The sequence below is a fragment of the Melanerpes formicivorus genome, unplaced genomic scaffold, assembly GCF_026170545.1.
Source record: "Melanerpes formicivorus ecotype bairdi unplaced genomic scaffold, bMelFor1.0.p_v2 SCAF_4, whole genome shotgun sequence".
Lineage (NCBI taxonomy): Eukaryota > Metazoa > Chordata > Aves > Piciformes > Picidae > Melanerpes > Melanerpes formicivorus.
In genome coordinates this window covers 6,813,839-6,826,618 of record NW_027142356.1, presented here as the reverse complement: position 1 = coordinate 6,826,618, position 12,780 = coordinate 6,813,839, and the positions used below count along the sequence as shown (strand labels likewise).

The 12,780-nt window shown below is 44.0% G+C and overlaps 1 protein-coding gene across 5 annotated transcripts in view; it reads right to left on the bottom strand.

Annotated features, from left to right (window-relative positions):
* BANK1 (B cell scaffold protein with ankyrin repeats 1) overlaps positions 1 to 12,780 on the bottom strand; it is a 177,887-nt gene that overhangs the window by 85,763 nt on the left and 79,344 nt on the right. For all 5 annotated transcript variants that reach the window (XR_010987181.1, XM_068136822.1, XM_068136824.1 and 2 more), the window contains one exon: positions 11,110 to 11,306. Coding sequence is in view for 4 of the 5 variants with exons in the window: in XM_068136822.1 (XP_067992923.1) it covers positions 11,110 to 11,306 (197 nt within the window). In the remaining variant the exon portion in view is untranslated. The remainder of the gene's footprint in view (positions 1 to 11,109; positions 11,307 to 12,780) is intronic.

Below are 12,780 nucleotides of genomic sequence, written 5' to 3'. Positions count from 1 at the left end.
GCATGACAGAAACCTCTTTCATTGTGTGTCCAAGCTCTGTCTAAACGAGATACACCACACTGCAGTCCCAGTGCACTGTATATGCACACTTGCTTCTTTGTCATTTTACTTACATAACTAGTGAAAAATACCATCTTTCTTTTTGCATTGCATAAGGGCATTTCATACATGTTAAGAAATTAAAAATAGCCTATTCTTTAATTAATAACTTGGAAGAAAGGAAGCCAACACTGCTCACTAACAATCTTAACCATGACTGCTTTCAAAATCCTGAAATTATCTACTTTGGATTTTCAAGAAGGTTCTTATTTCTTGTTCTGTACGAGCATGATTAGCTCAGGCCTGCATCAAGGTCTGTCTTGTTTAACTTTTCTGAAAAGAACAACGAAATCTGTAAAAATCATTAGCTTTTACAGTTACAACTTCACTGATTATGTTCTCACTGATGACAGATGTCCCTAGGACAAGTTGGCCACAGACCTATACGTAAGCACTAGATTTTGTCACCTTTAACCTCTTTTCCTTGGAAAAGTGGCTCTGGAAAGCACCTTGGACCAATATAAAATCTCCACAGAAACTTTTGTTCAGTCCTTTGGCCTATTGATGTAAGACAGCACATGCTATCAACTGGCAGCAATTAAAAAAAAATCTCATTTGAAAAGATCTTTAAAAATTTAAGTGATCCAATTTGTAATCACACTTATTACATTACTTGCATGCCGGGTACAGAACTGATTTAGGTGTTTTCCTACATAGCCTGCAGGGAACTTGCTAGTGTCTTCCCCATGGCAGGGGATTTTCCTGTCTCCTTTCATTTTTGTGGCTCTCAGAAAGGCATATTTATTAACAGGTGATTAACTCTGCTGGAATTCAGGTGGTCACAGGTGGCCAACTGCAGGTCTTAAGCAGTTCTCTAATCTTTAAAGAGTGGCTCCCAGGTCACTTTGAGACTATACAGGAGCAGCAAAGCAAGCTGAAGTCTCAGGAGCAAGTAAAACCAAGCCAATGTGTCTCACAAGATTGGCATCATCAGAAATCATTATGATCATAGAATGGTTAGGGTTAGAAGTCCAACCCCCTTGCAGCAAGCAGGGGCATCCTCCACTAGATGACGTTGCCCAGAGCCTTGCAGAGACTGACACTGAATATCTCCAGGAATTATGCCTCAACTATCTCCCTAGGCAACCTGTTCCAGTGTTCCACCACCCTCACAGTAAAGAGCTGGTCCTGACATCTGATATAAATCTACTTTTCTGTGATTTAAAGCCATTGCTTCTCATCATATTACTACAGGCCTTTGTAAATAGTCTTTCTCCAGCCCTCTTGCAGGCTCCCTGCAAGTGTTAGAAGGTGTTATAAGGTCTCCCCAGAGTCTTCTCTTCTCCAGGCTGAACCACCCCAGCTCCCTGAGCCTGTACTCATAAGAGAGATGTTACAGTCTCCTGCTCAGCTTCATGGCACTTCCCTGGACCAGCTCCATCAGGTCCATTTCTTTCCTGTTTTGAGTGCTCCAGAGCTGGATGCCATACTCCAGGTGATGACTAAGCTATGTATCTCACACTCAGAGTAAGAGCTGTAGAGAACTATTAACAACTTCTGCCTGAGAACAACTCCCAAGCCTCTGCCTTACATACACAGCTGCTGCCATCCACATGAAAATTCTGACATGTAGCTCATGGGGCTAAGCAAGGGTGCCCATGTCTGTTACAGAGCAAGCATACAATTTCAATTATAGCCATTGCAATGGTTACTAGATGTGTATTATAAAGCCATCTATCAACATATTGGCTTTCTTCATGAAAGTGAACATATGTACGCTAACTGCTGCACGCTCTTCTCAGTTTGGCAGAGTGTGATAGAGAGTTCACATCAAATACAGAAATAGCCAATTATTGTTACTAGACAACCTATAGTCCCAGGAATGGAGTGTTGAATCATTTATTGTAAAACAATACATGGAAGTGGAAAGAACAGAAGGTAAAATAAAGAGCGTGCCCTCTGTGCAAAGTCCTCACACAGAATTATAAATTAAGAGTGTGCCTGGGTGTATTAAACAGAATTAACACTATGCAGGGCAGAAATGGATTTTCTTAAGCAGTTTCTATATAGTGGGCTTGGTAGCTTTGAGAAATGTCTTTCCCTAATGGTCATTCTATTGATGTAGAGCCCAAAGAGACTTTTTCTAATTAAGCAATAAATTACAGCTGTAGGAAAGTCTGGCAAATCACTATTAGATCTGTGCAGAGTTCTGAATCTTCAGATTGCTATGGACACAGCGAGCCTTTTACCTGACTTTATTCATTAATTCTTGCTTCTCCACCTAGTTTTTTCTTAGGCCTCACAAAGTCATTCAAAAGGAAGGTGTTGTTTTTGCTCACAGATCATATTTACCACAATAGCAGCTCCTTTCCCCTCCTAATTTGTCCTTGTTTCCTCTTGTGAATCTAAAACCTCTTATTACAGTTTTGCTCTGTGATTTTGTTTGGGTGTTTGTTTTTTACTCTTCTAAGGGGCTGAAGAAAAGTGTTGTTGATATGCTATCTTCCCTTGTGCTCAACAACTTGTATGATATGAGAGGTGCTTGATTCCTTCCAGATCACTGGTCAGGCACTGAAACAGGCTGCTCAAAGAAGTGATGGAGTCACCATCCTTGGAGGAATCAGAAAAATGTGTAAATGTGGCACCTCAGAACATGGTTTAGTGGGCATGGTGGTGTTGGGCTGACAGTTGGACTTTATGATCTTACAGGTCTTTTCCAGCCTTAATGATTCCATGATTAAAATATTATGGTAAGGATAAAGTCCCAGCAGGCTTCACTGAGGAGTCACTAGTGGATTAGCATGGATTTCAGAAACCAGACTAATCCTCTTCTCTTTCACATACTCTTCCAGCTATTTGAAAGTAATGAGCTATGGGCCAGTGCAATGCTACAGTAGCACTTAAAGTAATTAAACAAATATTGATAGCAATCAGATTAATTTAATTTAAGATTATTTAATATATATCCACTTCATCTTTCTCCATGTGGTCTTCTCCAGCAGAAAATTAATATCTCAGCAAGATACAGCAACCAGATTAAAAAAAAACAACCCTAAGATCCATGCTGAGGAGCTCTGCCATATCATGTAGCCCTTGACAGAAACACAAAGTTAAACATAAATGTAAGAATTCCTGATAAGCTTATAGAACTCTCTAGCAAATCATGAGAACCCTCACTGAATGGACTCCTGCTGTCTAAAGATTTAATTTGGAGGTAGCAGCTACCAAGCCCGGTAAGATTCTTTTGATATAAAACAACTGAGGAACAAAGAACCCTCAATTTCCACAATAGGCTCTTGGAGATTCTTTTTCATTTCATCAAGTTGAAGATACTTCAAAAAAATTCTGTACTCTGGCTCAACCATTCACTTCAAAGTAAGACAGAGATGAGAGGGGAGAGGTGTGCAGTGATGGATTAGCTCCTAACCTACATGCCTGCCCATCCTTTAAGACTGAGACATACACAATTTGGCATTTCAGAACCAAAGATTTCTTCCCCCTCCCCCAACTTATCTACAAATATTTCTTCCATAAGACAGGCTCCAACTGAAAATTGCGACCACCTATATGATTATGCTTCTCTCTGCTACTGAGGGAACTGCTAACAATAGTGAACTCAGTAGCTCTGGATCTAGGTTTTGCAGGATGTACTTCAACAGAGATAGAAAGGAACTGATGTAACCCTCCTGCAAAAAACCCCAAACTCCCTGTGAAAAGCCTGTCCAGGGCACTCACTCTGTCTATGCAATTCTAAAGCAGCTTCACCAGTACAAACCAAATTAAATACATGTTGTATTTGAAATAGCTGCATAAGCGATGCCCGAAGCAGGTAGCCAGGACATTGTATTGAAAAACAAAACCAGGCAGAGTTTCTCCCCGCTCTACTCAGCTCTGGTGAGACCCCACCTGGAGTACTGCCTCCAGTTCTGGAGCCCCTATTACAAGACGGATATGGAGGTGCTGGAACGTGTCCAGAGAAGGGCCACGAGGATGATCAGAGGGCTGGAGCACCTCTCCTGTGAGGACAGACTGAAGGAGTTGGGGCTGTTCAGTCTGGAGAAGAGAAGGCTCTGAGGTGACCTAATTGTGGCCTTCCAGTATCTGAAGGGGGCCTACAGGAAGGCTGGGGAAGCACTTCTCAGGATCTCAGGTAGTGATAGGACTAGGGGGAATGGAATGAAGCTGGAGGTGGGGAGATTCAGGCTGGATGTGAGGAGGAAGTTCTTCACCATTAAAGTGATGAAGCCCTGGAATGGGTTGTCCAGGGAGGTGGTTGAGGCCCCATCCCTGGAGGTGTTTAAGGCCAGGCTGGATGAGGCTCTGGCCGTCTTGATCTAGTGTGGGGTGTCCCTGCCCATGGCAGGGGGGTTGGAACTAGATGATCCTTGTGGTCCCTTCCAACCCTGACCGATTCTATGATTCCTGGTGGCAGAGAAAGAAGATTCTTCCATCAGTCCACTGCTTTGTCATGGGTTGTCACAAGCCTGGCTTGGGCAGGTCAAAGAAAGCTCAATCAACTTGTGTTTTCTGCCTTAGATTCCAGAGGAGCAATTCTGAAATGTTAGAAGGTATTTTAAATATAAAGATGAATTTGTGCTCTCTTGATTGGGGTGACAACACCCAAGGACCTTCTCAATTATTGTATTTTAATAGCATCAGTGTCTCCCCAGGAATCTGCTTTAAAAGGCAAAGCTAACAATCAGAAGTTACTTGCATTAACCAACAAAACACTTCATGGATTTTACTTTTTGTAGAAATGGTGACGAGTGCTACAAGTGGTACACAATAATCTCCTGACTACAACACCACATTCACCAACATAATTCTTAGTAAAAGAATGGAGAAATGAGCAGCCTGAAACGCTGGAACACAGAACCATGCCCATACCAAAGCATCAATGTCTAAACTGATCATCAGTGTGACCTCGTCAGTCACCTAATGCTTAGAACTTTTCTCTTTTTGAAGTCTTCCTTTGTGTGCTAGATTAGAGCTTAAGTGATTTCTCTATTTTGTGAAGACAGAACTTTAAAATAGGCTTCGCAGATCATGGCTGGCAATAAGAAAAACCAGTGACAACGTAGCTTTCAGGGACAGAACATGCGTGAAAGACAAACACCTACAATATCTGAGCACACAACTGCAGCTTACCAAGGTACTACCTATTATAGGAACTGTAGCTCAACACAGATGCATTTCCAGCCTGTAGCTAATGAAAGCAAAGCCCTTCTTACCGGCATTCAAACCATCAGCTGGATCAGCTGAGCTTGAAAGGCTCGTTTCACGGAATGCCAGGTTGGAAGGGACTCCAGGGATCATCGGGTCCAACCTTTCCTCTGTTCAGCACAAAGGAGACAGTTCCAAGGACTGCTTGAAATGCAGGCTGACAGAGAAGGCTGATAATATCACTTGGGGAAGCACACATTTATGCAGGTTCTTACAGGGTATGATATTCTAATATTTAACAACCCTTCCTATAACACCAATGCCAAAAGGGGAAAAATCTCTTCCCCTCCATTCATACAGCTGTATCAACAGAAGCATGCCACATGTTACCTGATCTTTCCCTTGTGCTTTGTTTGGACACCAGTCAGGAGATCAGCTCCCATTATGTGCCACCAGACACCCTGGATCCATTTTCTGCGGTTGTATCACTTGCACGTCAGCGCTGGTGGTGTCCAGTTATGGACAAGAGGCTTTCCCTTTAAACAAGGGAGGGAACTTGTGCCATGCACATGACACAGTTTGCAAGTCAGCAAATAGCACCTAGACTGCTGAGCACCTTGCCAGTAAGCCTCTAGGCGTGGAACCTGAAGGGCCTCAGCAGTGAAGATGCCTTCAGCACAGAACTGCTTACCAGCAACCAAAAAAGGACTGCACAGCAAAGTCTTGGGCTGGAAAGTGCAAACAGTAGCTGTGATGTTGCCACTTATTTTGCTGCTTTCAATCTCTCTAACTATCTCAGGGAATTCTTACTCCCTTAAGGGCTCTCCAGCACAAAGGCAAATGAAAGACTTCCCAGGATTTGGAACAAACTTTATGCATGTTTTAATGCACTCATTTTTCTGGAACCCAATTGCTCTTAAAGGAGAGAAGTGATGAATTACTGTACATATTTTGGGGCTATTCCTTAAAGGAATGGCAAAACACAGGTAACAAATTTTAAAACTGTGTGAGGTATGCCAAGTACAAAAGTACTTCTGTTGTAGTAACAAGCAATTTCAATACCCCAGCTGCAACAGGAAGTTCCTGGAATGTGATTAAACTGAATTTTGCTTGGCTCAGAGCCATGCAAATATCTTTTCCACACTCCCATCAAGTATAGAAGTACAGTAAATGGTTTTGTTCTTAAGTGCACTATTAGAGGGGACACAAATAAGCCATTTTTCTTCCAGTGGTTGGGGCTAACATTTCTAGAATACCATATTACACATTTGGCAGACTTGAAGCATGCTCCAATTTTGACTTGTGTTGCAGTAGTAAGTCAAGCCATTTGAATCAACTCAAAATGAGAGGTACAGTGGCATATCCTAACCAGACTACACACAGTTACAAAGGCAAGAGAGTTGCTCTTACTTCACTGCTAATACAAGCATTCACATTTGGGACAGCAGCCATCAGGAGCAGAGAACAACCACTGTTAACTGTTTACATGCAAACAGCAGCAGATACATAGCAAGAAAGAAGAGTTTTAATGAAAAATTACACGGTATAAAGTCTGAGTTACCATTATATATCCATGTTTTAGATTAACAAACCCTAGGTGTGCACATGAAATATGTGCTTTTTGAAGTTTTTTTCTTTTAATGCTTTTTATTACCCTCACAATCACTGCTACTACAACCACTTGGCTTCTCATGTCTATTGGGAGTGTGGGAAGGTAAATGGAGAAAGAGGAGGCAGAGGGCACCCCTCCCCCACTTCCTACAGACCCCTGTCCAAACACAAAGAAATACACAGGAAGATTTCCTGGGGAACAATGCCTGGACACTTACCTAAGGATGATTTCCTGGGTGACAATACTTGAACACATACCTAAGGACTAAAACCTGTATCAAAAGACCTGAGCAACTACTGGCTTGGGAGAACCACAAGCACGGGAGAAGGAAAAGCCCGGGGCAGTGCTGCTCTGAAGAAAAATGGAGAGAATACCAGGAGAGGAAAAACGACAGAGAGATCACCATGTAGCCTGGAAGAAGCAGAGCAAGAAGAACCCCCTCTCCGTGACCCAAGTTCTGCCTGCTGCAACTCATGGAGCTGAAGAGGCTGCCCAGAGGACCACATCTCTTCTACAGCCAAAGCTTCAGCACCCTTCTTCTACAGACCCTACATCTCCTACAGCAACTTTCCTCCACAGACTCAAACTGTCTTGGGGGGGGGAGGGATGTGGTATGTAATTCCTTTCCTCTTCTCTCTCCCTCTCTATTTTCTCTCTCTCCCCTTCTGATCCATCTATTTAATTTGTGTAATAAATAGTCTAGCTGTTGGTATTTTGGCCTTGTGCCTCTAATTTCATAACACAGGAATATTGAAAAGAACTGAGTCTCTTTCCCTCTCCAGACCGAGACGCATCTGCGCTCATGTCTCCTCTTACAGAAGTCCCAAACTACAGCAGGAGGTTGAATATGAGCGTGTTTCTAAGGACTGGCCTTCTTCAACATCTTTGTTGGCAACATGGACAATGGCATTGAGTGCACCCTCAGCAAGTTTGCTGACACTACCAAGCTGTGTGGTACAGCTGACATGCTGGAAGGAAGGGATCCATCCAGTAGGACCTTGAAAGGCTGGAGAGGTGGGCATAAGCCAACCTCATGGAGTTCAACAAGACCAAGTGCAAGGTACTACGTCTGCATTGGGGCAACTGCCCAGATATAGGCTGGGTAACGACTGGCTTGAGAGAAGGCCTGAAGAAAAGGACTTGGAGGTACTGGTGAATGAGAAGGTCAACATGAGCCACCACAGTGCACTTGCAGCCCAGAAAGCCAACAAGATCCTGGGCTGCATTCAAGGGAAGTGTGGCCAGCAGGTAAGGGAGGTAATCATCCCTCTCTACTCCACTCTAGTGAGATCCCCACCTTGAGTTCTGGAGTCCCTGTTACAGGCAGGATATGGACGTGGTGGCCTGTGTCCAGAGAAGGGCCATGAGGATAATCATAGTATCAGTCAGGGTTGGAAGGGACCACAAGGATCATCTAGTTCCAACCCCCCCTACCATGGGCAGGGACAGCCCACACTAGATCAGGCTGGCCACAGCCTCATCCAGCCTGCTCTTAAACACCTCCAGGGACAGGGCCTCAACCACCTCCCTGGACAACCCATTCCAGGGCTTCACCACTCTCATGGGGAAGAACTTCCTCCTCAGGTCCAGCCTGAATCTCCCCACCTCCAGCTTCATTCCATTCCCCCTAGTCCTATCACTACCTGAGATCCTGAGAAGTCCCTCCCCAGCCTTCCTGTAGGCCCCCTTCAGATACTGGAAGGCCACAATTAGGTCACCTTGGAGCCTTCTCTTCTCCAGACTGAACAGCCCCAACTCTTTCAGGCTGTCCTCATAGAAGAGGTGCTCCAATCAGAGGGCTGGAACACCTCTAACTATGGAGACAGATTGAGAGTTGGAGTTATTCAGTATAGAGAAGAAAAGACTCTGAGGAGACCTTATTGTGGCCTTCCAGTATCTTAAAACAGAGGCCTACAAGAAAGCTGGGGAGGAATTTTTTAGGATGTCAGGGGAATGGAGCAAAAATAGGAGGGGGTAGATTCAGATTGGATGCTAGGAAGACATTAGTCACTATGAGGGTGGTGAGACACAGGAACAGGTGGCCTAGGGAGGTGGTAGAAGCCACACCCCTGGAAGATTTTAAGGGCAGGCTGGATGGGGCTCTGGGCAACTGGATGTAGTGCAAAGTGTCCCTGCCCATGGCAGGGGAACTTGGAACTACATGATTATTGAGGTCCCTTCCAACCCCGGGGCTCCTTTGTGTGATAAAAAATAAAATTACTCATTTCTGAAGTCTTCAATCCAATGTGGAATGCACAAGACAGACAGGGGTTTGAGTTTCGACAACATTAATGTGAAAAATGTCCTATGAAATTAATCATCACCATTAAGCATGAGAAATTAGGTATGAAAACTACAGCTTTAACAATATTAGAAAAGGAGAAATAGCTGCTTACCAGATATTCTCCCACTCTCAGTATTTTCAGAACCTGCATCAATAATTGTTCAACAACAAAAAGGAAACAGCAGATTCTTATTCAGCATCTTGACTATTGCCAAAGTGCCTTAGTTTCAGGCTCTAAAGTATGCCATTTTCTTCCCCTTGAATACACGGAAAAATAAATCTGTTCATAAAACTCTGCTAAAGCCACAGAATCACCAAGGTCGGAAGAGACCTCAAAGATCACTGAGTCCAACCTGTCACCACAGACCTCATGACTAAACCATGGCACCAAGTGCCACGTCCAATCCCCTCTTGAACACCTCCAGGGACGGTGACTCCACCACCTCCCTAGGCAGCACATTCCAATGACAAATGACTCGCTTGGTGAAGAACTTTCTCACCTTGAGCCTAAACCTCTCCTGGCACAGCTTGAGACTGTGTCCCCTTGTGCTCGTTGCTAGAAAGAAGTGACCAACTCCTTCCTGACTACAACCTCCCTTCAGGTAGTTGTAGACAGCAATGAGGTCTCCCCTGAGCCTCCTCTTCTCCAGGCTAAACCACCCCAGCTCCCTCAGCCTCTCTTCATAAGGCTTGTGCTCCAGGCCTCTCACCATGCTTCACAGTGCCACACTCACTTGCCTTCATTTTCCCTGTGCCTCTCTGCAACCGTGACATTAGACACCAACTGTATCACACAAAAAACTTGACCAATCCTATGTCCTTGCTCTAGAATTTAAATAACTAACCCCAGTCTGCCAGTGTTTCCATTCCTTATAGCATCTCTCTTTACATTAAACTACTCCTAGGTTTGTTTTCCTCCTCAGTCATGAAGAACATTCTCCCTTACATAATCTATGCAGCTAAGATCTGATATTTCTTCAAATGCCACCTTTGGTCTTATGTCTATCCACACCTGCATCAAGATAATTGGTAAACAGAGAAGTGAAACTTGTGGTGCTCACACTCCTCATGTTTTCTTCTCTTACACATCTGTTCTTCCCATCTGCCTGTGAACACAGAGTCTGACATCACACACACACACCACACCCCAATAAAATAATCACACCATCAGCAGAGCTGCACCAGGTCTTCACAACAAAGGCTTACTTATGCCAATATTCAGATTTTGTCTCTCTTATAATACATGATTCTCCTCATTTGTTCTCTAGGCTTCAAAACTTAGGGGACACAGAAAATCATCTCTGCTTGTATTATAGTTAGCACAATAAAGATTTAAAATCAGTTGAAGCTCTCATATTACTACAGTATATTGATTTTTATAGTGCCAATTCTGGTAGATTTTATTAGCAGTAGCTTGCATGCTAGAACTATGCACAGACCTTCATTATCTTTTGTGTGGAAAGGGAACTATCACCTCCAACCCCTCCTGCACACCCAGCTGCAAAAATATTTACTCCATCTATCAAAGGATTGTAAAAGTTAGCCTTCCTTCACAGGGGAGTGGACATTCAAGGCAGGGCAACCACTCCTTGAAAGCTGAGGAGTGGCAATACTAAGAGAGTTCAGAATAATTTTTAAAGTGACTTTTAAAGAAGCCTTTACCTCCTACTCTAGCCAGTTGGCCTATGCTACTCACAATATAACCATTGTTTGGACACGGAAAGCACCAACCTAGCTAGGCCACAGGAGGTGTTATGATTTGATGTTCTCCTTTCATCACTTGCTTAAAATTCAAGCAGCACAAAACCTCTGATCTCCATGATGACAGTGCACAAAGACAATGGCTGTGTAGCCCATTTTGACCTCACTTTCTGCAGCAGAAGTAGAATATTTTGAGACAGAACAACTGTGGCATCCTAGGCTTTACAAGAAATGATACTGTGTGATCTCAGTAGCACAATGTCATAGTTCACTGCTTATAGATGATGTTTAGAAAAGCATATAGACTTACTGATGACTCTTCAATTAACTTTCTCAGTTCTCTGTGCCCATGCTTCTCAGCAATACTTGCTGGATCATCTCCGTATTTGTTGGTTATTTTGCAAGCCCACGTGGCCTCAGGACAATGGAGCAGAAATGTTGCAAGGTTCTTCAACCCAAATCTGGCTGCACAGTGAAGGAGAGTAGGAAATTCTTCCAAATGGCTGCCTGTATACGGAGACAAAGGTTTCATGAAGAACAATTTTGCTTTATTAAACACTTTCCACCCTCTTTTACAAAGGTCCTTAGAATACTACTGCTACAGAAACTATCACCAAACTCCCAATACAGAATTGGCATTCAAAGAACAATTCTGACTAACAGGCTTTCAATTCACATACATAATGTTAATAAAAGAGCCTTTAGAGTAACTTAGAAACATACCTTATTTCTTTCCCTTATAGAAGGATTTTAAAGTGTTAAAGCTTTACTGAGAAACAAGTTTACTTCCAAGGGGAAGAAAATTCTACAAGTCAGGACATGCTTTTACTTAGATGTATATTATTTAATGCTTTAGAATTAACGGTTTAAGGATTTTACAGCTTTATTCTTAATTTGAGATACTTGAATGGGACATTTTTATAGGTTTATGGTGCTGGTTTCAATTTAAAGACATTTCTGAAAATTCACATGACTACCATAGGCTTGCAAAGATTTGCTTATCCCTGAAATGAAAAATCTGAGAATTTAATGATTATATTGGTAAGAACTGGCTGGAGGGCCGAGCCCAGAGAGTGGTGGTGAATGGTGCCACATCCAGCTGGTGGCCAGTCACTAGTGGTGTGCCCCAAGGATCAGTGCTGGGCCCCATGCTCTTTAAATCCACTACTGATGATCTGGATGAGGGCATTGAGTCCATCATCAGTAAATTTGCTGATGATACCAAGCTGGGGGCAGGAGTTGATCTGCGGGAGGATAGAGAGACTCTGCAGAGGGACCTCGACAGGCTGGACAGATGGGCAGAATCCAACGGCATGAGATTTAACACATCCAAGTGCCGGGTTCTGCACATTGGCCACAACAACCTCATGCAGTGCTACAGGCTGGGGTCAGAGTGGCTGGAGAGCAGCCAGGCAGAGAGGGACCTGCGGGTACTGGTTGATGGCAGGCTGAACATGAGCCTGCAGTGTGCCCAGGCAGCCAAGAGGGCCAATGGCATCCTGGCCTGCATCAGGAACAGTGTGGCCAGCAGGAGCAGGGAGGTCATTCTGCCCCTGTACACTGCACTAGTTAGGCCACACCTCAAGTACTGTGTCCAGTTCTGGGCCCCTCAGTTTAGGAAGGAGGTTGACTTGCTGGAATGAGTCCAGAGAAGGGCAACAAAGTTGGTGAGGGGTTTGGAACACAAGCCCTATGAGGAGAGGCTGAGGGAGCTGGGGTTGATTAGCTTGGAGAGGAGGAGACTCAGGGGCGACCTTCTTGCTCTCTACAACTACCTGAAGGGAGGTTGTAGACAGGTGGGGGTTGGTCTCTTCTCCCAGGCAGCCAGCACCAGAACATGAGGACACAGTCTCAGGCTGCGCCAGGGGAGGTTTAGGTTGGATGTTAGGAAGAAGTTCTATACAGAGAGAGTGATTGCCCATTGGAATGGGCTGCCTGGGGAGGCAGTGGAGTCACCATCATTGGAAGTTTTCAGGAGGAG